This window comes from Syngnathoides biaculeatus, chromosome 3, assembly GCF_019802595.1.
Source record: "Syngnathoides biaculeatus isolate LvHL_M chromosome 3, ASM1980259v1, whole genome shotgun sequence".
Lineage (NCBI taxonomy): Eukaryota > Metazoa > Chordata > Actinopteri > Syngnathiformes > Syngnathidae > Syngnathoides > Syngnathoides biaculeatus.
Genome location: NC_084642.1, coordinates 34,506,680 through 34,530,908, shown reverse-complemented (window position 1 = coordinate 34,530,908; position 24,229 = coordinate 34,506,680). Strand labels below are relative to the sequence as shown.

At 41.1% G+C, this 24,229-nt stretch overlaps 1 protein-coding gene and 1 long non-coding RNA gene across 4 annotated transcripts in view; both read right to left on the bottom strand.

Annotated features, from left to right (window-relative positions):
- The window catches only part of LOC133498545 (gamma-taxilin-like), a 66,149-nt gene that overhangs the window by 21,566 nt on the left and 20,354 nt on the right, over window positions 1-24,229 (bottom strand). For all 3 annotated transcript variants that reach the window (XM_061815540.1, XM_061815538.1, XM_061815539.1), the window contains exons 3-7: window positions 21,018-21,119; window positions 15,400-15,547; window positions 12,210-12,301; window positions 10,542-10,712; window positions 417-611 (exon numbers count right to left, since the gene is read on the bottom strand). In XM_061815540.1, coding sequence (XP_061671524.1) covers window positions 417-611; window positions 10,542-10,712; window positions 12,210-12,301; window positions 15,400-15,547; window positions 21,018-21,110 — 699 coding nt within the window. In that variant the 5' untranslated portion in view covers window positions 21,111-21,119. The remainder of the gene's footprint in view (window positions 1-416; window positions 612-10,541; window positions 10,713-12,209; window positions 12,302-15,399; window positions 15,548-21,017; window positions 21,120-24,229) is intronic.
- On the bottom strand, window positions 16,463-17,082 carry LOC133498547 (uncharacterized). Its single transcript, XR_009794340.1, has 3 exons — window positions 16,890-17,082; window positions 16,674-16,795; window positions 16,463-16,588 (listed from the first exon to the last, which is right to left on the bottom strand). It is a non-coding gene; the product is annotated as an uncharacterized LOC133498547 (long non-coding RNA).

Below are 24,229 nucleotides of genomic sequence, written 5' to 3'. Positions count from 1 at the left end.
TCTCTGGTTAGAGCATCTGCCTCATAGTTCTGAGGAACAACGTTCAAATCTTGGCCCCGCCTGTGTGGAGTTTGCATGTTCTCCCCGTTTGTATGTTTTCACAGGGCACTCCGGTTTCCTCTCACATTCCAAGTAACATCCATTTATTAAAGACTCTAAATTGCCCGTATGCGTGAATGTGTGTGTGAATGGTTGTTTGTTTATATGTGCCTTGCGATTGGGTAGCCACCAGTTCAGGGTGTCCCAGATAGCTGGGATAAGCTTCAGCACTCCTGCAATCCTTGTAAGAATAATCAGGTAAGAAAATGGATGGATGGATTTTCAAATCATATTTTAGACTTTCATACTATATTCAAAAGCAATATTACAGTGTAGTTAACAGCATGAACATCATGTTGAAGTAGGTGATCTCTTACCTCCTCTCTTAGCTCATATTGCTCAATGAGCTTTTTCAGCTTCTCAGCAAGGTCCATATTCTCCTGCCTCAGCTTAGTGTTGTGAGAGCTGTGTTGGTCCATCTGGACCTCAATATCACTTAACGTCATCTGAAAGTGAAGCATGGCTTCCTTGCGTTGCTCTTCATACTCTCTGGACCGCTGCGCATTCTCTTCCTATTAGAAAATCAGGTGGGAGCGAAGAAAAGGAGTTGTGAGAATGTCATTCTTTTAAGCATTGGCGACAAGCAGTGGTGGCTGGTCAATAAGCATGCTGGAAGGAGGTGAATAGCATTTAAAGTGTGGATTTTGTGTCAATTATTTTGTGAGTCACTTTTATTTGGGTTTTTATTTGCTAGTTATGCTACTGTGTTTGCTGTGGTGAAATTATCACACCACAGTAATTTCGATGTGGCACTGTGTGTACAACATCAGTAATGACCTGCCTACACAGGCAGTGTGTGGGGCAATGGAAGCTTCTTCTGCTTACAAATAAGAAAATGCAATTGTTCTTCACTGCCCTGTGAGCGCCATCATATGGTAGCTTATTTACACCCGAAAAAACACCTGATGGCATGCATGCAAACCAGTGTGTTAAAATGTACTTTGTTGGACAAGTCAAGCAACATTTGCAAATAATGGAACTCAGCATGCACATAGGGTGCCCTAAATTGAAAGGCGCCATGTTAAATGTGGCACCTCATCTATTTAGAAGAAAATTTAAGACCATTACGATCGTGAAAAATGTGAAAATACCGTAAATGGAAAAAAAAAACCAAAACCTTGGAGACCAAAATCCGTGAATACGTGGGGCCACGAACGGTGAACTGGCAGCTCTATCCTGAACAACCCTTCTACCAGTATACTCACCCTCTCACCTCTGGACATGTCCAAACCATCGAAGTTTGCACTCTCGAACCTCGTCTCCAAAACATCTCACTTTGGCTGTCCCTCTAATGAGTTAATTTGTAATCCTAGCCAACCTGCTCACTCAAAAAGAAACATCTTCATTTTCGTAATTTTCAGCTCAGCTTTCTGTCTCTTCATTGCCACCATCTCTAATCTGAACATCATGGTTTTATAAACTTTGCCCTTCATCCTAGCAGAGAGTCTTGTGTCATATAAAATACCAGACACCTTCTGCTGGCTGTTCCAACATGTTTGGACACATTTCTTCACTTCCTTACCACACTCACCATTGTGCTGGATTGTTGAACCCAAGTAATTGAAGTCGTCCACCATTTCTATCTATTCTCCCTGGAACCTCACACTTGCCCTTCTAACCCTCTCATTCAAGCACATATATTCTGTTTTACTTCGGCTAATCTTCATTTCTCTTCTTTCCACTGCATGCCTCCATCTTTCTAATTATTGCTCCACCTACGTTCTTCCTGCTTTCATTGCAAACATCATGGTCCAAGGGTATTCGAGTCTAACCTCATCTGTCAGCGTATCCATCATTACCACACCAAACAGTAAGGGGCTCAGAGATGATCTTGTTGCAGTCCCATCTTAAATTCTTGTGTCACACAAACGGCACAACTCACCACTGTTCTGATGCACTCATACATGTCCTCCACTATTCTCACATATTTCTCTCCCACAGCAGTTATGCATGCAGTACCACAGTTCCTCTGTTGGTACTCTATCATGGGCTTTATCTAGATCCACAATGACACAATGTAGCTCCTTCTGACCTTCTCTGCACTTTTCCATTTGCATCCTCAAGGCAAATAAGGAATCTGTGGCACGCTTTCTAAGCATGAAACCATTATGTTGCTTGGAGACACTTCTGCTTTGAGTCTAGCCTCCCCTACTCTGTCCCATAACTTCATTGTGTGGCTCAAACTTTATCAAATGACCAAGTATGTAATACAACACAAGGAATTTGTCTTCGGGAGTCGGTGACCCCTGGTCCTCCTTGTGTCCGGGATGATCAGAACTACTTAAAATCCTCCACCATATAGTAATGCTCAAAATAATAGCAGTCCAATTTGACTAACCACATTAATCCACGTTTTCATTATATTTTTTTATTGCTACATGTTAAACAACTTACCAGTAGGTGCAGTAGATTCTCAGAAAAACAACAAGACCCAGCATTCATGATATACACACTCTTAAGGCTGTGCAATTGGGCAACTTGTTGAAAGGGGTGTATTAAAAAAAAAATCTCCCTTTGACTTTACAAACTCAAAACTATTTTAGACAAACTTTTTGGTTGAATTTAGATCAAGTCAAAGTAAATCACAATCTCATACTTATTATAGTTAGATACTAAAACATTACCTGTGTTTTATCCCAAAAATGTTTTCAGTGTAACTGAATTTCATTTGACATGGCTCATGATGTTGATGACTTTCAACATAAACGCGCTCGCCGCACGTAAAGAAGCACTGAACATGCGCTTTTGGCATAACTCAGGGCCCTAGCTAGCCTTTTTTCATCATTAGCCCTTTTTTTTTTTTACCAAAATAAATTTTCATTAGCCACTTTTCCATAATCATAGCCAAAAAAATAGCCAATCACATGCCTGTCAAAATGCGGTCTACTAACATGACTCTTTCTTGTTCTTCAGGTTACATGCACGCAAATAACTTTCAGACATAAATGTGATACAAGGAATTATATTTTTATTGGTAACTGAATCTAATAAACATTAAGAATTACAGAGCTGTTATAAAAATAAAAACGTTTCTCAATCCTCTTCCACACTCCTGACTATAGAAAATAACAACTGTTCAACACTAAGTTTTTGCATGATTCCTGCCATAAAGATTCTCCTCTTTTTACTGCTCACCCATTTACAGAAATTTGTATCAAAATAGAAAATTATTCTTCAGGGCCTTCAATTTTAATGATAAATAGTTCATTTATACTTTCTGTTTTGAGACAGTTCTTTAAGGATGCCTTTACAATGTTATAAATGCTGAAGTCACGTTCTACATCATGGGTGTCAAACTCAATTTCACAGAGGGCCAAAATTTTAAACTGAACAAAACTGCGGGCCAAGGTTGAACAAATGAAGCTTTTAATATGGAACCAAACAAGGATGTAATTCTTGTAATAACGGCGGGCCAGCTGTAATATTAATTTTAATTGCCTCGCGGGCCAAATATAATTACACCGTGGGTCGAATTTGGCCAGAGTTTGACACCTGTGTTCTACATCAACTACGTCTTTACACTTGCAGCAAACCTGTGATCAGCTGTCTGATGATGCTTCACGAAGTCGTCTAACTTCAGCGCCACCAATAATTTTCAGCGTGTCAGAACGTTTTTTCTTCCACTGTCAATACACCATTGGCAGAAAAAATTTAGTCCCTCAATTTGAGCCACTTGAATTTAGAAAACCTTTCCTACCGAATCTTTTGCCTCTGCCCTGCACGGGGAATAGATTTTCCGACAGCAGACAAAGTTGTGCTGGGCGTCTTTCCCGCGTAATGAGCATCCGTCGAAGTTGGCAGATGACAAGCTGCACTTATACCACTGCCATCCTTTGTTTTCGGAAGATAATCCTCAAGATTTATACATTTTCCGTAGCTTCTACAGGTAGCATGAACCGACGGCAACAAAGCGTGGGTTTGATGCGGAACCCAGATGCAGTTGTCTCTGATATAAACAATTATTCGCTCAACTTCCGGTATAGCTTCCGACGAAATCAATCATCACGGTAAAGCCAGGAATCGAATACGAATTCTTGTAATATACATAAAAGTCTAAAACAGTACAGAATCATATGCTAGGATAAACAGCCAATTTTTTTTTTTTCGCCATTTTAAAACTTTACTCGCCAGACTCATTGTGTTTGCATATGACGAGGGCCTTGTAACTTCCTAACATGCTCCATACGGTTAACTTGCATTTCCTGTTACCGAGTGAATACTATTTGTTTAGGAGAAGACTTTTTTAGTTAACAACACTTATGAAATAAACACGTAAATTAATGTCAAAACTACACAAAATAAGCGACGCCTTTCAATATCTATTTTTTCTACTCAAAACAAATTTTACGTGCGTGATTTTTTTTGCTCGACTGCGCAGATTTGCGAGCACGAAGGTGGACAAGCGCGGTCTCACCCGTTAAATGTGAGTGACTGCATCAGACTTGTTTAAGAGAGTTCTACAGAGAGGTTTCAACTATTTCACGCAAGGATATGTACACAGAATTAAGATATTGGACGGAGCAGGACGCAATGTCAGATTACAGCGAAATGTTGGCGATTGATGCAAAAAAGTTCGACGCTTCACAAACTTCATATTGAAATCCAACAGGATAAAATACTGGAATCGTACTGCGGTTGTAAAGCAGGGTGAGTACTTTTTACTTGGAAAGATCACGAGTAATATCATTGTAGTCTTTATAAGTGAGTAGGTGTATTCATTTGACTTGGCTCACAATGAAATCCAGTGCTCTGTCTTAAAAGTCTAATGTGATACAAATTGGCAAATAGACATTTCTCTTGCATGACCGCGCATTTACGTATCCCTAACCCAACTCTTCGGCATAAAACATTACACACTTCCTTCAGCAGGTCAGTGATACACTAACAAAGTGAAAGTTCTCCTGCAATGTATGAAGCACTGATGATAATTCCATCAAACTCAGAGAAGATACTTCTCCCTCATTTACTTTCCAACATACAGCCTTGTGTTTGTGGATATTGTCCACGTTTAGTTGTTGGTGTGCTCTTCCGCAAGCCTTAATCCATTGTAAACACTTTGTCAACTGTGTTTTAGGCTTTGGAAAATGAATCAACCAGGCCCTTGGTAACCGAGCAGGATATCTTTCATCAGAATTGCATGTTTCCCAAACGCATCTGAGGACCATCTTTTTTTGTAACATTAACGTTTCCAAGCACACGCGAGTGACAACCAGGACTGCTTGTGGGACAATACGGTGAGGGGGGGTGTCAAGCCAGAGGTTAAGACAATGCGGCTTTCTGATTGACTATTATTGTACGAGTGATTGACAGGTCGGATAGGTCCATTCAATAACATTTCTGTGTTTTACAGAAACAGCATTTTTTATGTCCCCCACAAATTCTTGATTGGATTAATGTCCCAGGGATTGGGGTCGCCACTCCACGACATTAAAACTGTTGGACTTTGTATATATAAGTGTGTTTGGGGTCATTGTCTTCTTGAAACACTCATTTCAAGAGCATGTCCTCTTCAGCATAAGGCAACACGACCTGTTCAAATATCTTGACATCTGCAAAACGATCAATTATCCCTGGTATGTGATAAATAGACCCAACACCGAAGTATGAGAAACATGCCCATATCATGATTCTTGCAGCACCATGCTTCACTTTTTTCACTGTGTACTGTGGCTTGAATTCAAAGTTGGGGATCTTCCCATAAACTGTTTGTAAACCCTGGACCCAAAAAGAAAAATGTTACTATCATCAGACCACAAAATCTGAATCAGATTTAATGGCCAAGTATGTAAGAACAACTCACCAGTCCACAAAATGTTCCTCAGTTTCTTTTTAGGTCAGTTTATGTGTTCTTTGGAAAATTGTAGCCTCTCCTGCACATGGCCTTTTTAAAAGAGGGACTTTACGGGGATTCTTGTAAATAGATTAGGTTAAAACACAATGCAGCCCTATGGGGGCACAAACCAGTGCAATCTGTAGGCCGGTCCCAAGCCCGGATAAATGCAGAGGGTTGCGTCAGGAAGGGCATCCGGCGTAAAAACTGTGCCAAACAAATATGAGCGTTCATCTAAAGAATCCCATACCGGATCGGTCGTGGCCCGGGTTAACAACGCCCGCCCCCGGCACTGCTAACCTGCAGGGCGTCGGTGGAAATTCAGCTACTGTGGGTCGAAGACAAAGAAGAGGAGGAAACCGGATCCAGCGTCAGAAGAAAAAGAGGAATGCACAGAGCCTACAACTGAGTGTAGGGACTTTGAATGTTGGGACTATGACAGGAAAAGCTCAGGAGTTGGTTGACATGATGATTAGGAGAAAGGTTGATATTCTGTGCATCCAAGAGAGCAGGTGGAAAGGTAGTAAGGGTAGAAGTTTGGGAGCAGGGTTTAAATTATTCTACCACGGAGTAGATGGGAAGAGAAATGGAGTAGGGATTATTTTAAAGGAAGAGCTGGCTAAGAATGTCTTGGAGGTGAAAAGAGTATCAGATCGAGTGATGAGACTAAAATTTGAAATTGAGGGTGTTATGTATAATGTGGTTAGCGGCTATGCACCACAGGTAGGATGTGACCTAGAGTTGAAAGAGAAATTCTGGAAGGAACTAGATGAAGTAGTTCTGAGCATCCCAGACAGCGAGAGAGTTGTGATTGGTGCAGATTGTAATGGACATATTGGTAAAGGAAACAGGGGCGATGAAGAAGTGATGGGTAAGTACGGCATCCAGGAAAGGAACTTTTAAGGGCAGATGGTGGTGGACTTTGCAAAAAGGATGGAGATGGCTGTAGTGAACACTTATTTCCAGAAGAGGGAGGAACATATAGTGACCTACAAGAGCGGAGGTAGAACCACGCAGGTAGATTATATTTTGTGCAGACGATGTAATCTGAAGGAGGTTACTGACTGTAAAGTAGTGGTAGGGGAGAGTGTAGCTCGACAGCATAGGATGGTAGTATGTAGGATGATTCTGGTGGTGGGTAGGAAGATTAAGAAGACAAAGGTAGAGCAGAGAACCATGTGGTGGAAGCTGAGAAAGGAAGAATGTCATGCAGCCTTTCGGAAAGAGGTGAGACAGGCTCTCGATGGACAACCGAAGCTCCCGGAAGACTGGACGACGACAGCCAAGGTGATCAGAGAGACAGGCAGGAGAGTACTTGGTGTGTCATCTGGTAGGAAAGGGGAGAAGGAGACTTGGTGGTGGAACCCCAAAATACAGGGAGTCATACAAGGAAAGAGATTAGCGAAGAAGAAGTGGGATACTGAGAGGACTGAGGAGAGGCGAAAGGAGTACATCGAGATGCGACGTAGGGCAAAGGTAGAGGTGGCAAAGGCTAAACAAGAGGCATATGAAGACATGTACACCAGGTTGGACACGAAAGAAGGAGAAAAGGATCTCTACAGGTTGGCCAGACAGAGGGATAGAGATGGGAAGGATGTGCAGAAGGTTAGGGTGATTAAGGATAGAGATGGAAATGTGTTGACTGGTGCCGGTAGTGTGCTAAATAGATGGAAAGAATACTGAGAAGTTGATGAATGAAGAAAATGAGAGAGAAGGAAGAGTTGAAGAGGCAAGAGTGAAGGACCAGGAAGTGGAATGATTACTAAGGGGGAAGTCAGAAAGGCACTACAAAGGATGAAAAATGGAAAGGCAGTTGGTCCTGATGACATACCGGTAGAGGTATGGAAGCAATTTGGAGAGATGACTGTGGAGTTTTTGACCAACTTATTCAACAGAATACTAGCGGGCGAAAAGATGCCTGAAGAATGGAGGAAAAGTGTTCTAGTTCCCATTTTTAAGAACAAAGGGGATGTTCAGAGCTGTGGGAACTATAGAGGAATAAAGTTGATGAGCCACACAATGAAGTTATGGGAAAGAGTAGTGGAGGCTAGACTCAGGACAGAAGTAAGTATCTGCGAGCAACAGTATGGTTTCATGCCTAGAAAGAGTACCACAGATGCATTATTTGCCTTGAGGATGCTCGTGGAAAAGTACAGAGAAGGTCAGAAGGAGCTACATTGTGTCTTTGTGGATCTAGAGAAAGCCTATGACAGAGTACCAAGAGAGGAACTGTGGTACTGCATGCGTAAGTCTGGTGTGGCAGAGAAGTATGTTAAAATAGTACAGGACATGTATGATGGCAGCAGAACAATGGTGAGGTGTGCCTTTGGTGTGACAGAGGAATTTAAGGTGGAGGTGGGACTGCATCAGGGATCAGCTCTGAGCCCCTTCCTGTTTGCAGTGGTAATGGATAGGCTGACAGATGAGGTTCGACTGGAATCCCCTTGGACCATGATGTTCGCAGATGATATTGTGATATGCAGTGAAAGCAGAGAGCATGCAGAGGAACAATTACAAAGTTGGAGACATGCACTGGAGAGGAATGAAGATTAGCCGAAGTAAAACAGAATATATGTGCGTGAATGAGAAAAGTGGAGGGGGAAGAGTGAGGCTACAGGGAGAAGAGATAGCGAGGGTGGACGACTTCAAATACTTGGGGTCAACAATACAGAGCAATGGAGAGTGTGGTCAGGAAGTGAAGAAACAGGTCCAAGCAGGTTGGCACTGCTGGCGAAACGTGTTTAGTGTGTTATGTGACAGAAGAGTGTCTGCTAGGATGAAGGGCAAAGTTTACAAAACAGTGGTGAGGCCGGCCATGATGTACGGATTAGAGACGGTGGCACTGAAGAAACAACAGGAAGCTGAACTGGAGGTGGCAGAAATGAAGATGTTGAGGTTCTCGCTCGGAGTGACCAGGTTGGATAGGATTAGAAATGAGCTCATTAGAGGGACAGCCAAAGCTGGATGTTTTGGAGACAAGATTCGAGAGAGCAGACTTCGATGGTTTGGACATGTTCAGAGGTGAGAGAGTGAGTATATTGGTAGAAGGATGCTGAGGATGGAGCTCCCAGGCAAAAGAGCGAGAGGAAGACCAAAGAGAAGGTTTATGGATGTGGTGAGGGAAGACATGAGGGCAGTTGGGGTTAGAGAGGAAGATGTAGGAGATAGGCTAAGATGGCAAAAGATGACACGCTGTGGCGACCCCTAACGGGACAAGCTGAAAGGAAAAGAAGAAGAAGATTAGGTTAAAACAGACGTCTTCTCACTGTCACAGTACTTACAGGTAACTGCAGACTGCCTTTGATCCTCCTGGAGGTGATCATTTGCCTCTCTTGCTCTTCTGTGATCCATTTGATGTTTGTCTTCTGTTTTCTGCCACGTGTCTCTGGTTTTGATCCCCATTTTAAGACACTATAAATCCTTTTAGCTGAACAGCCTCGATTTTTTTTTTTTTGCACCTCTTCAAAAGGTTTCCCCTCTCTAATCAAGCTTTTTGTCAAAGCACACAGTTCTTTTCGACAATGTGTTGAACAACTCTTTTTCCTCAGACTTTCAAGGAGAAATGCATATTCAACAAATGCTGGGTTCATCCATAAATTGGAGGCACATGATTCACACCTGTTTTTCACAGAATTGATTACCTCATTGATTGAATACCACACTGCTATTTTCTTGAACAGAACCCTTTCAACAAATTGCACAATTTTATAGCCTTATGAGTGTGTATATCAAGAATACTGGGTCTTGCTGGTTTTCTGAGGATCTAGTGTTGTAGTCTTGTTTCACGAAGCAAAAAAAAAAAACAAAAAAACAAAAAAAAAAACCATTGATTAGTCTGGTTAGTCATATTGGACTGCTATTATATTGAACACAACTGTATAATGGTACTTGCGCTTCACTAGCCCGAACTCTATATTCCAGATATTTATTCCATCGACCCTATTTTTGACCCTGTATATATTCGTATTAGCCATTGTTCTCACGTAAATACAGTGGTACCTCTTCTTACGAAAGTCTCTACCTAACTAAAGGTTTCAGGTTACGAAACAGAATAAATTTCTATATTATTTGTACATTCTTTATAATGCACTTTAACGACATCAATCACAAATACTCTTAGATTTGTGACTGTATGATCAAGAACAATGAAGAATATAGATAAAGAATTTCAGAGAACAAATTTCCGCCTTATGCTGCAGACCTGACAAAAAAAATTCTATTAAACACAATCATTATACACAGTCAATAATAGTCACGCAACCTGAGTAGAAATTTTTGTTCATTAACTAAAAATAATACGTAACTTGATTTAAGTTTTCTACAAAAATCTAGTAGATAATCCAGATTGTTCGTATACTCATTCGTAACCTGAGGTTCCAATGTGTGTGTGCTTCTGCAAGCCCTCTGTCCTCTTTCATGTTTTACTCAACCCTGAAGGCGTACGCCCACATCCACCCACACACACCCCGACGCGCGCTCACACACACACACACACACACACACCCACACGCATGCATATGCATCTTCTTGGCTAAAACTCTACCAGCCACCACAGGTAACATGTCATGCAATATTGAATGGTGTTTGGCATTTTTTGTAAATGACTTTAGACCTTCAAAGTCTTGTTGTGTCTTTGGAGCTCCCTGCAAAGGCTCTCCAACTTGCTGCGGGCCAGGATAGCTTTGCTGTGCTCCCCCTGCAGGTGGATCTTCTCTTTAACGATTTGAGACTGCTTCTTCTGCAAGGCTTTCAGACGCTTCTGCATGCAACGGCTCTCTTCCAACTGATCCACAATACAAAAAACGATGTCAGTTTCGACAGAATTAAATTTTGGTACAATAAAATGGTAAGTTAAAAGTTACACAAACCATGGGGAGAGGGAAGGATTTGTTTTTCTGTTACCAGCAGTGTTCAATGTCATCTTTTCTCACGAGCGACTGTGGCTAGTGGTTTCTCAGAGTTACGAGCCACTTCGCATTTTCACTCGTTACAATTTTATTGTTGCATAGAAGGGGTTGTGCGCAATTCATTTCCACATTCAGTAATACAGGTCAAGATATTTGAGGAAACTACATTTAATGAAGTTATTCTCTTCCCTCACTAGTTTCCCAAATACCACTTGAGGCAGTCGGAAAATTCACCTGAGCAACATGTGTGTGTTTTCCTTTCAGTTTTTCCCTTCAATACACTTCTCTCTTCATGCATGTGTGTACAGTTGTGTGACTATGTGGTTTATGTGTGGTTTTCTAAAAGTGAAGAACAAAAACGGACCGATATGTAAGTGCACATAAGATAAAAAGGTGCACTCCTAACAAGAATACGTTATCGTTACTTTGTTTGAAAAAAGAATGAAAGCCTTGGATAAGGAATGCAATGTTTGAAAGTGGTTTACTCTGAAAATCTCGTCCTTTAGAGAACGTGGGTCGAAATGACCAGCTTTGTTGTATGTTCAAATTCCAAAGAAGATGAGATTTTCTCTAAAACCTAAATTTAAAAAAATGATTTGCTTTCAATTGAAAACGGTAGAAACAAAAATATTTGATGTTTGAAATAATGAATATTATTTTTTGCAGATATTCTCTCATTTTGAATTTGATTCCTGCAACACGTTCCAAAAAAGCTGGGACAGGCGCAACAGAAGAAAGGTGAAAAAGTTGAGGAATGATAAAAAAAAACCTGTTTGGAACATTCCACAGGTGAACAGTTTAATTGTAAACTAATTGGAATGAGTGTTTTGATTGGCACAAGAGGAGTATGACACAAAGAAAAAAAAGGGGGGGAGGGGCATGGGGTGAGTTGCAACACTAATTTTAAGATCATATTTTGAAATAGCCGCAGAAAAAGGTCATTTATTTCTTTGTGATGTTTATAACAAACCTTTTGTTTTATAATGTACAATTTATAAACCTTAATACGAAAAATAAAGTATATCAAACATTAGGAGCAAAAAAAAATTAAATCATATCAAATTGCGGCCACATTACCCAACAATAAACAACAACTGGTCTCAGTCTTGAGCCCTGATGTTGGTTGAAAAGGATTTACAGATCACTGTATTGTGTTTTTATTTACGTTTTACACAACATCCCAACTTGGATTTGGTGTTTGTAAAAACCTATACCCAAACTCAAATTATGCTCAGTTTGGACCATTTCAAGATTGAACAGACACTTATTCTTTAAAAAAAAAAAATACATTTGAATTTTGACTTAAGATTTTTCAAAGAAATTGTATCCTAAAGAAGTATAATTACATTTCCATCCGATGAAAGCAGTCTTACCAGGTCTGCATATTTTTTGCACAAAGCAGCCAATTTTTCTTCAGGTGTGGCTAAGGAATCCAAGGCCTGCATAAGTAACACAACCTCCTTTCCTGAAACAGAAATCAAGAGACAAAGCTACAGTATCTCATTACCAAAAAAGTAGGGTACAGACCATCATTTTTCATCAACCATTTGTTTATATCTTACCCAGGACAATACAAAAGAGAAGGAATGTTAGTACAACTTAAGAGTAGTCCGTATAAAGCTTGGAATGCAGTAATGGTATAAAATTAAGTGCGTATATTTTGTTATTTGTAGTTATGTATCCTTCTTAAGATATTAAAGCATACAGCATTAAAAAAAAAAAAACATTTCCTAGATGTGGAAATATTGAAGCAACCACTCAACACATCTGTTAGGAAGTTATTATCTTGAGCCAAAATGGATCGTTGAAATGGACAATGACCCAAAGTACACTGGCAAAATGGTTACAAAGTTGCCTAAACAAAGTCGATGTTATGGCGTGATCATCAGAAAGCCCGGATAACAAACATATTGAACACTCATAGGCACACCTTTCTCTTGCATGATAACCCAACTCATCGGCATAAAACATCACACACTTCAATCAGCAGATCAGTGATACACTCAAAGTGAATGTTGTTGTCCTGCAATGTATAAAGCACTGATAATAATTAAATTAAACTCAGAGAAGATACTTCTCCCTCACTTACCTTCGAACATACAGCCTTGCTTCCGGCAAGCCTTAATCCATCGTAGACACTTCGTCAACTGTGTTTTAGGCTCGGGAAAAGGAAACAACCGGGTCCCTTGTAACGTAGCAGACTATCTTTCATCAGAATTACACTTTCCCCAAGCGCATCTGAGGACCATTTTCTCCGTAACATTAACTTTTCCAAGCGCACGCTACTGACAACCGGCATTGCTTGTGGGACAATATGGCGAGAGGTGCGTGTAAATCCAGGGGTTAAGACAATGCGGCTATCTAATTGGCTATCATTGTATGAGTGATTGACAGGTCGGAAAGGTCCATTGCATGTAGAAGAAGAGTCGAGAGGGATCACCGTATACCTCAATTGCCCATAGAAGAACATGAATCTACCTCTTACATGTGTGGAAGAAGACACCACTAGTTTTTCGTGCCCTCAAAGCAGGACACAGAACAACACGCATGAATGCAAAATATACATGTAGTAAAGGAAATGAAATGTATAAAAGTTAATCAACAAGGCGATGTATTTGCAATACTGCTTAATGTGTGAAAGTCTGTGGATGAAAAGCTGAAGTGTGAGAATGTGGCAAGAAAGTGATTACAGCAGATAGTGTGCTAGAACGAAATGTTCTCGACGGTTGGGTGGTGATGACCACAATCAGCAGGTGTGGGGCAACGCGACGCTTGACCCAGGCGACGCGACGCTTGACCCAGGCCTAGAGGGAGACGGGAGCAACAAAACATCAACAACCGCAGGCGGGAGGAGTCAGCCGACCATCCTCCGGACCAAAAAAGACCAATGAGAGACCGCTAAGGATAACTGCAGGAGACACATAACCAATAGTAAATTAGTAGATTGTACTGTTAAATTGTCCTGGGAAACTCGGATGTGGAGTACGTCGGCTGGAGGGAACAGAAACGTACAGGGTTGTATTGAGAGAGACCCGAGACCCAGGTGTTTGTTGAAGGAATAAATCCACTCGCGTGTGAAAATGCCGGCTTCCTGGTCCTTTCTTTGCAGAACGAGTGCGCAAATTGTTGGATGAGTGGTGGTCGGGTAAGGTCACAATTTGGAGTCAGATGATTAACGGACTTTTGTATTGATCTAAAAATAATATCCAACAGTAGCCATCCATTTTCTGAGCCACTTATCCTCACAAGGGTCATAGGAGTGCTGGAGCCTATTCCCAACTGCATTTGGGCAGGAGGCAGGGTACACACTGAACTGGTTGCCACCCAATCGCAGGGCACGGAGAAACAAACAACCATTCACATTCACACCTAAGGGCAATCTATAGTCTCTAATTAATGTATGTTTTTGGGCTGCACTGGTCCATGAGGATAACACCATAACTTCAGCGGTAACACGAGATTAAAATGACTGAGAATCGCTGAGAGACTGAGTGTGTGACGGAGACGTTCTGTGGCTCTTCAACACAAATACTGAAGACAACAACTTAAGTAGTTTCAGTGAATGGGAGGAGAATGAATAAAAACAATGACTTTTGTGTTATGTTTGAGCCACTGTTTGGAAACAAGGTATCTAAACATTTACAGTCTTGCTGAATATCTCATTTCACAATGTTCCGCTGCATATGGTCAGGCGCGGCTCGTGTATGAGGGAAAAAATTGCTGTACATAGTGGGCCGGGCTTATTATCAGGTGCACGCAATCATCTGGAAAACACAGTTTTTAGACAATGACTGCATATTTAGTTATTTTTACAGGTAACTCTATACAAGCTGCACAGTGTCTATGAAATAATCGCCAATTTTAATTTCTCTATTTTGTTGTTTTCTGAAGATATATCAAATTTACAACTATAATGCAAGGAGTGCAGATCCCTGTGAGAAACTGTATATAGAAACTGTTATGGGATCCAGACATGATCAACAAGAAAAAATTAGAACTTCACAAGGATGAAAAATTTAAGATTTACAATAACTGTATTACTGCTTACTTTTCTTCATCCCAGGAAGCAAATGTATGAAGTAACCAAAGTGAAACAGGAGACATGGACTATCCAATCCAGTGATTGTCAATTGGTGGGTCGAGACCCAAAAGTGGGTCACATACCCAGTTATATGTTTAAAAAAAAAAAAAAAAAAAAAAAAAAAAACCTGTAGAGTATTCAGGCATTCTAACCCCACACAGAACCTAGCAAGAAAGTGACGTAATGTTACTTCCTTGTTCTCTTCCCACAGGTTTATAAGCAAACAAATACAGCCATGGCGAGCAATGTGTCTTTGGCAGTGCAGTAAATTCATTTAAACCATTTAAAAAGACAATATACTGTACATATGTTTTCAGAAGCTATTTACAAACATATTATTTATTGTTCTTAACTTCTATCAACTTGAGTCGTGTCTATCCAACAATAAGAAAATTTAGGTTCTAGAATGACAGCAGTTGAGACGTATTGATAGTGTATCAATAAATTCAAATCTGAAAATGGTTACAATACAGGGTTCCTACCAAATGTATCTTCTTCAGCAGATTTAGGTTCAGCTCCAGGGTCGAGCTCTGCTTCTCTCAAGTCACTTGGGCTGTCCTCTCTGCCAGGGGTTTCTCCTCTCACTTCCTCTGTGCAGCACAATTCCAAGTCAAACACTGGAACCTCCTCCTGTCAAGAGAAATATACAAACTGGTAAAACTGGGGGAAATGGCCAGTATGCAGCTTAAAAGATGCTGTAAAATTTGAAAAATCTATCCTATGCCAACTCATTCTTGTATGAGTGCCTGCAAAATAGGGTATAGATTTGGAATCTACCAAACAATTGTGATAAACCTTGTTGATGATGTAATCGTACTTGCTACAGTGTAAAACTGACTTAAAGTCTGTATGACTACAGTGGTGGCAGCTCCACTCAGTTGAGATCAGACTGGATCGGTTTTAGCACTCTAATACAAGGAATCCATTTCATGCTCCGCTCCAGCACTTAAATCCAGCATTGCTCGGACAGCTTGCAGAGCCCACCTGATCACAACAACAGGTTGCTATGGTGGTAACATAGTTGCACGGAGTTAAGAATGAATGTGGCTTTGCTTAAAATAATTTATTGAGATTGCACTCGAAAACAAAAAAAAAATTATACCTATTGAATGTTAAAATGCATCACAGACTTTGTTATCAGTCACAAAAATCGCGAGCTCAAACCTAACACTAAATGAATAAAAAAGACCATTGAAGGGCTCACAAAAATTGGCATTGATCTTGCGGCACTTAGTATATCCTGTAAATTAAATTTGGAACATAAATACATGAAAAAAGGGAATATAACAATACCCTCTACCATATATTTTGCAAACGGGTTATATTAACAAGACTCGATAATGACTTCTACTTTGTTACTGCATTACTGCCAGTGTATGTCACATTCCACGCACCACAATGCCTGTCAGTGGTCAAGCCGTGCACCAAAGTTACTTTATGAAACCTGTTGATTAATGATACAGTGGGGCAAACACATATTTAGAGATCTGGGATGTCTTCCATTTTCTAATAATTGCTCCCAAAGTTAATTTCTTCACACCGACCTGCTTACCGACAGTGAAGAAAATAACTATTTGAACACCCTGCTATATTGCAAGTTCTCCCACTTTGAAATCATGGAGGGGTCTGAAATTTTCACCGTAGGTACATGTCCACTGTGAGAGAGATAATCTAAAAAGAAAAAAACAGAAATCAAAATGTATGATTTCTTAACGATTTGTGTGATACAGTTACAAATAAGTATTTGAACACCTACTGTATCAGCTAGAATTCTGACGATCAAAGTACTGTTAGTCCACCTTTAAAAGTCCACCTCCACTCCATGTATTATCCTGAATTAGATGCACCTGGGTGAGGTCGTTAGCTGCATGAAGACACCTGTCCACCCCATACAATCAGTAATACTCAAACTTGTAACATGGCCAAGATCAAAGAGCTCTCAAAAGACACCATAGACAAAATTGTACAATACCATACGGCAGGAAAGAGCTACGGAGAAATTGCCAAGCAGCTTGGTGAGAAAAGGTCCAAGCCTCATGCAAGATATCACCTCGTGGGGTCTCAATGATCCTTAGAAAGGTGAGGAAGCAGACCAGGACTACACAACAGGACTTGGTCAATGACCTGAAAACAGGTGGGACCACCATTTCCAAGGTGACTGTAGGTAATACACTAAGACGTCATGGTTTGAAATCATGCATGGTAGGGAAGGTTCCCCTGCTTAAACCAGCACTTGTCAAGGCCCGTCTTAAGTTTCCAAATGACCATTTGCAGGGTTCATACTCAGTCTGACCAAAAAAATTTAAGGGCTTTTTAGGGGCATTCTTAGGGGCTGACACGTAAAAAATTTAGGGCCATCGTGCGAAATCAAGAGTAAGGAAAAAAGACTCACCCAATGGTGCCATCAACCGTTCTTGGTTCATCAAATGTTCCAGTATCTCAGTACCTGTGACAGTGATCACCTGTCCCCCCTTGTGGTAGTTCTCATTGATATGACCATTGTCAACGTCTTCACATAACAGTATACAGAAAAACAGATTCTAACTACAATTGCAACTATATACACAAATGTCTTCTACTGATGTCTGTTTCAGCATCCCTACTCTAGCTCCTTGAGCCTACCCAGTGCCTCCTCTATTTGTTGCTGCAGAGGTGCCAAAGTGGCTCTCTTGTCCTTTGCTCTGCCTCTGAGTGCATTGGCCTCGGTGATAAACCTCAGATTCCTCTTTTCTTCTGCCTCGTCACACAGCCTGTCAGCCTTCTCAATAAGCGTAGATATGTCAGTCTCTATTCTGGCTTTTTTGGCTTTGAGGCAGTAGAGATGAAAAGTGGGCACCAATGCCAAATGTAGCCAGGTACGAAGTCTTCCTTTCCTCACAGTGGTAGTTTTTAGCAATGTCACTGTCTGAGAACATGACTGCAACCACTTTTGAATTATTTTCACAAGATTTGTAACTGTAATGTCTGGCTGGACAACTGTAGGTGCGCATTACGGATCACAACCGGTTACAAATAACCGGTTCTCGTTTTTTTAAAACCAAAACCGTAATCGGACTTTCGAAATTGGTTAAAATTTCTAATCATTTCTTCCGGTTCCGGTACTCCACATTGCGCTATTTTTTCAACATCATTTCCACTTTTTCCAAGTTTCGCTATTAGAGTAAAGTTGGACTCAAAAGAACATTCAGTTAAATCAAAGAAACATTAAACATGGCATCGGGGAAACGCTCGGTATACTTTCATGCCCTTTCTGAAAGTCTGAAAGAAGAATGTTAACAAAACATTTTTACAAAAAAAATAAAAATTTAACTTACACGAGTGCGTTTTTGAAAGCCACATTCAACAAGCTTGTTTGTCAATATTGTATACAAACTACCCCATTATCGCGGAGCAAATTAACGATCGCTGGTGTACCGCCGGAGAAAAGGAGTCGGAGGCGGAGTGTCGGACACAGGAACAAAACCTGTTTTATTGCCAGACATCAAAACACTACTCTCATAACGGGTGGAACTCTGTGAACTTTTCACTCCGGAAGAGCAACAACGAAAACAGTCTGTGCGGAACCCCGCACCCCAACTCGAGGTCCCGCGGGTGAATTATGTAAACACCACTATGGTACCGTTTGTAATACCGGTTAATTGTTTTTTTTTTTGCTACAGCTGTTCGGATAAAACCGGTTATGAAAGTAAGCGTTTTTTTGCGATCCCTAGTGCGCATGCACTGCTAGTACCACTGCTTGAAGTTGATGCTTCACTATCTTGATATTCTAGAAACAGATTCATACCAACGCCAAATCAGCGTGTCTCCTGTTTTTCCGGTGCGACTCCAGCGCTTTGACGCCCATCTTTTCAAGCTGGTAACTCTCTTTGCACAGATGGCAGTAAAACATGTCCCGATCTTTTGGATCTCGACGAACCCAGCTCCCAAACTCCTTACTTTCAACCCAAGCTTCTTGAAAAATGCACTTCCCCGTGATACAAGTTGGATCGATGAAAGAACTACGCTACGTCATAACGAAGACGAAGTGAAATGCCTACTGACGGAAACAAACAATGGAATATCGACAAGATGTCGACTCGTTGTCAACACGGTGACTTCCATTGACAATTTCCGGCTGTTTTGGACCCCAGACGAATCGCTATTTTTTTTAAAATAAAAGATTAATTTATTTTTTAGGGAGAATTTTGGCGGTAGAGGTCCTCCCTTTGATTTTTTTTTAATTAAGGCCTTTTTAGGGGCTTGACCGGTTTTCACGGCTTTTAAGGACTTTTAGGAGCCCCTAAATGCACCTTCGAAAATTTAGGGGTTTTTAGGGACCTTTAGGGCCACGTGCGAACCCTGATTTGGATGATACAGAGGAGCCAAGGGAGGACGTTTTGTGGTCAGATGAGACCAAAATGGAACTATTTGGTCATAATTCCGCTAACCGTGTTTGGAGGAAGACGAATGATGAGTTCCATTCCAAGAACACCATCCCAACGGTGAAGCTTGGGGGTGGTAGCATCATGATTTGGGGGTGTTTTTCTGCACATGGGACAGGACGACAGCACTTTATTGAGATGACGACCATGGCCATGTATTGTGAAATTTTGGGGAACAACCTCTTTCCCTCGGTCACAGCATTGAAACTGGGTCGTGGCTGGGTCTTTCAACATGACAATGACCCGAAGAACACATCCAGGAAAACCAAGGAGTGGCTCCGTAAGAAGGATATCAAGGTTCTGGCGTGGCCAAGCCAGTCTCCAGACCTATACCCAATAGAAAATCTTTGGAGGGAGCTGAACCTCTGTGTTTCTCAGCGACAGCCCAGAAACCTGTCTGATCTGGAGAAGATCTGTGTGGAGGAGTGGGCCAAAATCCCTCCTGCAATGTATGCAAACCTGGTGAACAACTACAGGAAACGTTTGATCTCGGTAAATGCAAACAAAGGCTACTGTACCAAATATTAACATTGTTTTTCCTCAGGTGTTCAAATACTTTGCAGCTGTATTACAAATAAATCGTTAAAAAAGAAAAAGCATACATTGTGATTTCTGGATTTTTCTTTCTCTCTCACAGTGGATATGCACCTCCGATGAAAGTCTCAGACCCCTACATGATTTCTAAGTGGGAGAACTTGCAATATAGCAGGGTGTTCAAATACTTATTTTCTTTACTGTATTGCAGATTTAGTCTTCACAGCCTAGTGCAGGTTTACAATTTTGTTTCTTTTTTTTTTGTTAATCCAACCAATGTACATCCATTTTCGTCCATGTCCCCTCCTCAGCCTCATCATCCAGTTCCTCCGGGGAGAACACGAGAAATTCCCAGGCCAGCTGAAATATGTAGTCTCTGTAGCATGTCCTGGGTCATCCCCACAGCCTCATTCCGGTGGGACACGCCCAGAGCACGTCACTAGGGAGGCGTCTGGGAGGCATCGTTGTAGAGGAGCAGCAGCAGGAGCTCGACTTTGAGCACCTCCTAGATGACTGAGCTTCTCACCCTCTCTCTAAGGGGGACCTGAGGAATCCCTCAGAGGAAACTAATTTTCGCCACTTATAGCCATGATCTTGTTCTTTTGGTCATAAGACACAGCTTGTAAACATAGGTGAGGGTAGGAACGTAGATTGACCAGTAAATCAAGAGCTTCGCCAGAACAGACAGAGTCTGCACCATTGCAGACACTCCACCAAGCTGCCTGACAATCTCTTACTCCATTCTCTCCTCATTCATGAACAAGGTCCCAAGATATTTGAACTCATCCACTTGGGACAGGATCTATTGTGTCTTACTGGCATAAGCAGCTGTGTTTTGTCTTTTTTTCCCCCCTGAACTCATAAACTTCTGTTACTTGTCCAAAGCAGGTCCCGAGCGCTGACGACAACTTTTGTGACAGCACCCCCCCCGCCCCTCATTCATATACCACTCATATAAATGGCCTACTTTGAGTTAAAAACACAAAATTTTTCAGAAAGGGACGGACTTGCATGAATGCTAAAACAAGAAAAAGTGATGCTTTATATTTCAGTATTATAAAACACAATTGAGGTCTGCTTGCTGGCAGGACCCTCAACTGTTCCAGTGTCAAAATTAATTGGCACCCCTGAAATAATGCTTTTACCTGAAAAAGGTTCTCCTGTTGAGTGGGCGAATCATTCCCCCCCACAATTCTTCTGGTCGCCACATCAATCTCATAAACTCCTGCTGTCTCCATTCGGTCAACCTAGATGATCAAAGGAAACAAGACTCGTAAATTACCCCATAAGTGGACAAAAGGCATTAAAAAAAATTACTTGAATTCCACGTCTGGTTAGATTACTACCTCCAGACTACAACAATGTATTGTAATACAGTAAAGCCTCGGTTTTCGAATGTTCCCGATTTTGAACAAATCAGTTTTTAAACGAAAATTCAGAGATTTTATTGCTTCTGTTTACGCACTAAAATCGGTACTTAATCACTTAATCGGTACGCCCCCAATGAAACCCGGAAATAACATTGCGCACGGCCAGACCAGCTGACCCACGACGCGCTTTGTTGTGAATTCCCACCCCGCTGAAAAAACCCAGAAATAACATATTGCAAACGGCCAGACCAGCTGACCCACGACGCGTTTGTTGTGTCCCACACCGCCGAAAAAAAAAAAAAAAAAACGGGAAATACGGCGCAAGCAGCTGACCCACCCACGACAGGCTTTGTTATTGTCTATTCGAACGCCCCCCGAAAAAACCCAGAAATAACATTGCGCCCGGCGCAAGCAGTTGACCCACCCACGACGTGTTTTGTTATTGTCTATTCAAATGCCCCCCCCCCCGGGGAAAATACATAACGCAAGCGGCGCAATCAGCGGATTTTTGTTATTCTGTATAATGCAGCCTCTGTACACAGACGTGTCCCGGTAGTGACTGTTTTTTGTCCCAAGTGCTGACATCAAAGCCATCTGTGCCAAGTGGAATGAAATCCATAATTTAGTCGAACTTCATCATCCCAATTAATCTTAATGTAGCAGAGCACTCTAAAATTCCAATGATGTTGTGATGAACATCTTCAGAAATGTTCTTAAGAGACGGTAGAAACAAATGACAGATTCGTTTTTTGTTAAAAGGGGGTGAGTCAGCACCCCTGAAGACATTTGATATGTATGTAATGTATACACACCACCCTATATTGAAAGGAAAAAACGCAGTTCAAATTTTGGCAGATCATAAAAGAAAAACTGAATTATCTCACAGCCATAAGTATTTAAACCCTTTGCTGTGACACTCATTTAACTTGAGTGCTGCCCATTTCTTCTCATCATCCTTGAGATGGTTCTACACCTTCATTGAAGAGTACCTATGTTTGATAATACTGACTGGATTTGATTAGAAGAGTCACACAGCTGTCTAGATAAGATCTTACAACACATAGTGTAAGTCAGAGCAAATTAGAAGAATCACGAGGTCAAAGAAAATGGCTGAAGAGCTCAAAGACAGGAGCTGTGGCAAGACGGAGATCTGGCCAAGTTTCCCCAAATCTATTGCTGCACTTAAGGTCCGTGAGAGCACAGCGGCTGTCATAATCCTGAAATGTAAAACGTTTAGGAACCCTTCCTAAAGCTGTCCATACAGCCAAAATGAACAAATTGGGGTGTGAGGTGCCCTGATGAGAGACGTAAAGTAGAACCCAAAGATCACAATGGCTGAGCTCAAGAAAAAAGCTCCAGAAAAGTCAACCATCACTGTAGCCCTCCACCAGTCGGGGCTTTTTTTTTTTTTTTTAGCAGAGTGGGCTGATGGAAGCCTTTACTCAGTGCAAGACACATGAGAGCCCGCATGGAGTTTCCATCCATCCATCCATCCATCCATTTTTTTTGCCGCTCATCCTCACAAGGGTCGCGGAGAGTACTGGAACCTATCCCAGCTGTCAACGGGCAGGAGGTGGAGGACACCCTGAACATGACCTACGTGCGCGGAAATGACATGTTACGTGCCATTCCAAACGCTCGATTACATGGGACAACGGCATCATTCCGCCCAAAGAACCATCCGAATATTAAACATTATTTACAGCCACAGGTTCAAATTTGTATGTAAGTATTCCTCAGTCTTCCCAATCAACAAACACTGCTATTTCTTCATCAGCTGGGTATAAATCAAAGAAATCAGCTCTGGGTATAATGGTCTCCCATGTAATCGAGCATTTGGAACGGTACGTAACACGTCACATCCATGCACGTAGGTCATGTGGCTCGCGAAAAAGGCGGCGCACTTGAAAATTCGTAATTGTTGACAAAAATCTTCTCAAAACACTATTAAATGAGAGAGGATTTAACATCACATTATCAAAATAGAGTACATATTACATGACCTAAAGGATACATTGTTACTCCAAACAACCGGAATTTCCCTTAAAAAATACAAAAACGAAACAAAAAACCTGAGGGACTCAAGATGGTGAGAAATAACATTCTCTTGTCTGACTCAAAGAGAACTTTTTTGACTTTATTTGAACACATATAGTAGTTTGCAAATATGCTATCTATGTACCTAGTGTATTTGGATGTAGCTAATTGAAATAGTCAGTCAAAAAACATTTACAGATTTTGAAACTCCGCGCACACATAAGGTGTGTCGTATTATGAGGCACCCTGACCAATTTCAGACTTTAAATTGCAGCTCATAGTCGCGAAAATACAGTACATTTTGCATGTTTGTCACAAACATTTCCCGTCATCAAACAAACGTAAATATTAGTTGGGTGCTACCAATTTAAATACAGGGTCACATACAGTATGTTTGCATTTTTTATTCATACTGTATAAAAAAAAAACATTTAAAAGCTTCATGTTGTGTTTACTTGTGCTGTCTTTGACTAATATTTATAGTAGTGGCATGGCCTTAAAAGGCTGCTGAATTTAAGCAATTCTCCAAAGAAGATGGGGCCAAAATATCCCCACGTAATTGAAATAGACCCATTGCTCCATCTTGTGATCAGATCAGTGATCAGCTATCTTTTTTTGGTGATCTGCCTCAATCATGTAAAGCCTACTTAACGGACGCCTTCTCATTTTTAGCATGACTGCCAGGTGCCCACAAATCCCAACAATTATTTGATTTGCCATTATTTGAGGACAGTATGAGTGAAAGTGTATTCTCTACACCGATTGGCTGTCATGATGCAGCATCACAGGTATTTAAATGGGCAGGTATTGGAATGCAGTATTAATAGTCAACCTACACCACAATTACAGTTATTTTAAATCCTGTCGGTAGCAATGGGTTTAGCGTTCAAAGACTATTGCATTCAATTGACAAACTTAAACCAGGTCACTGACTAATTTTGACCTTAGTT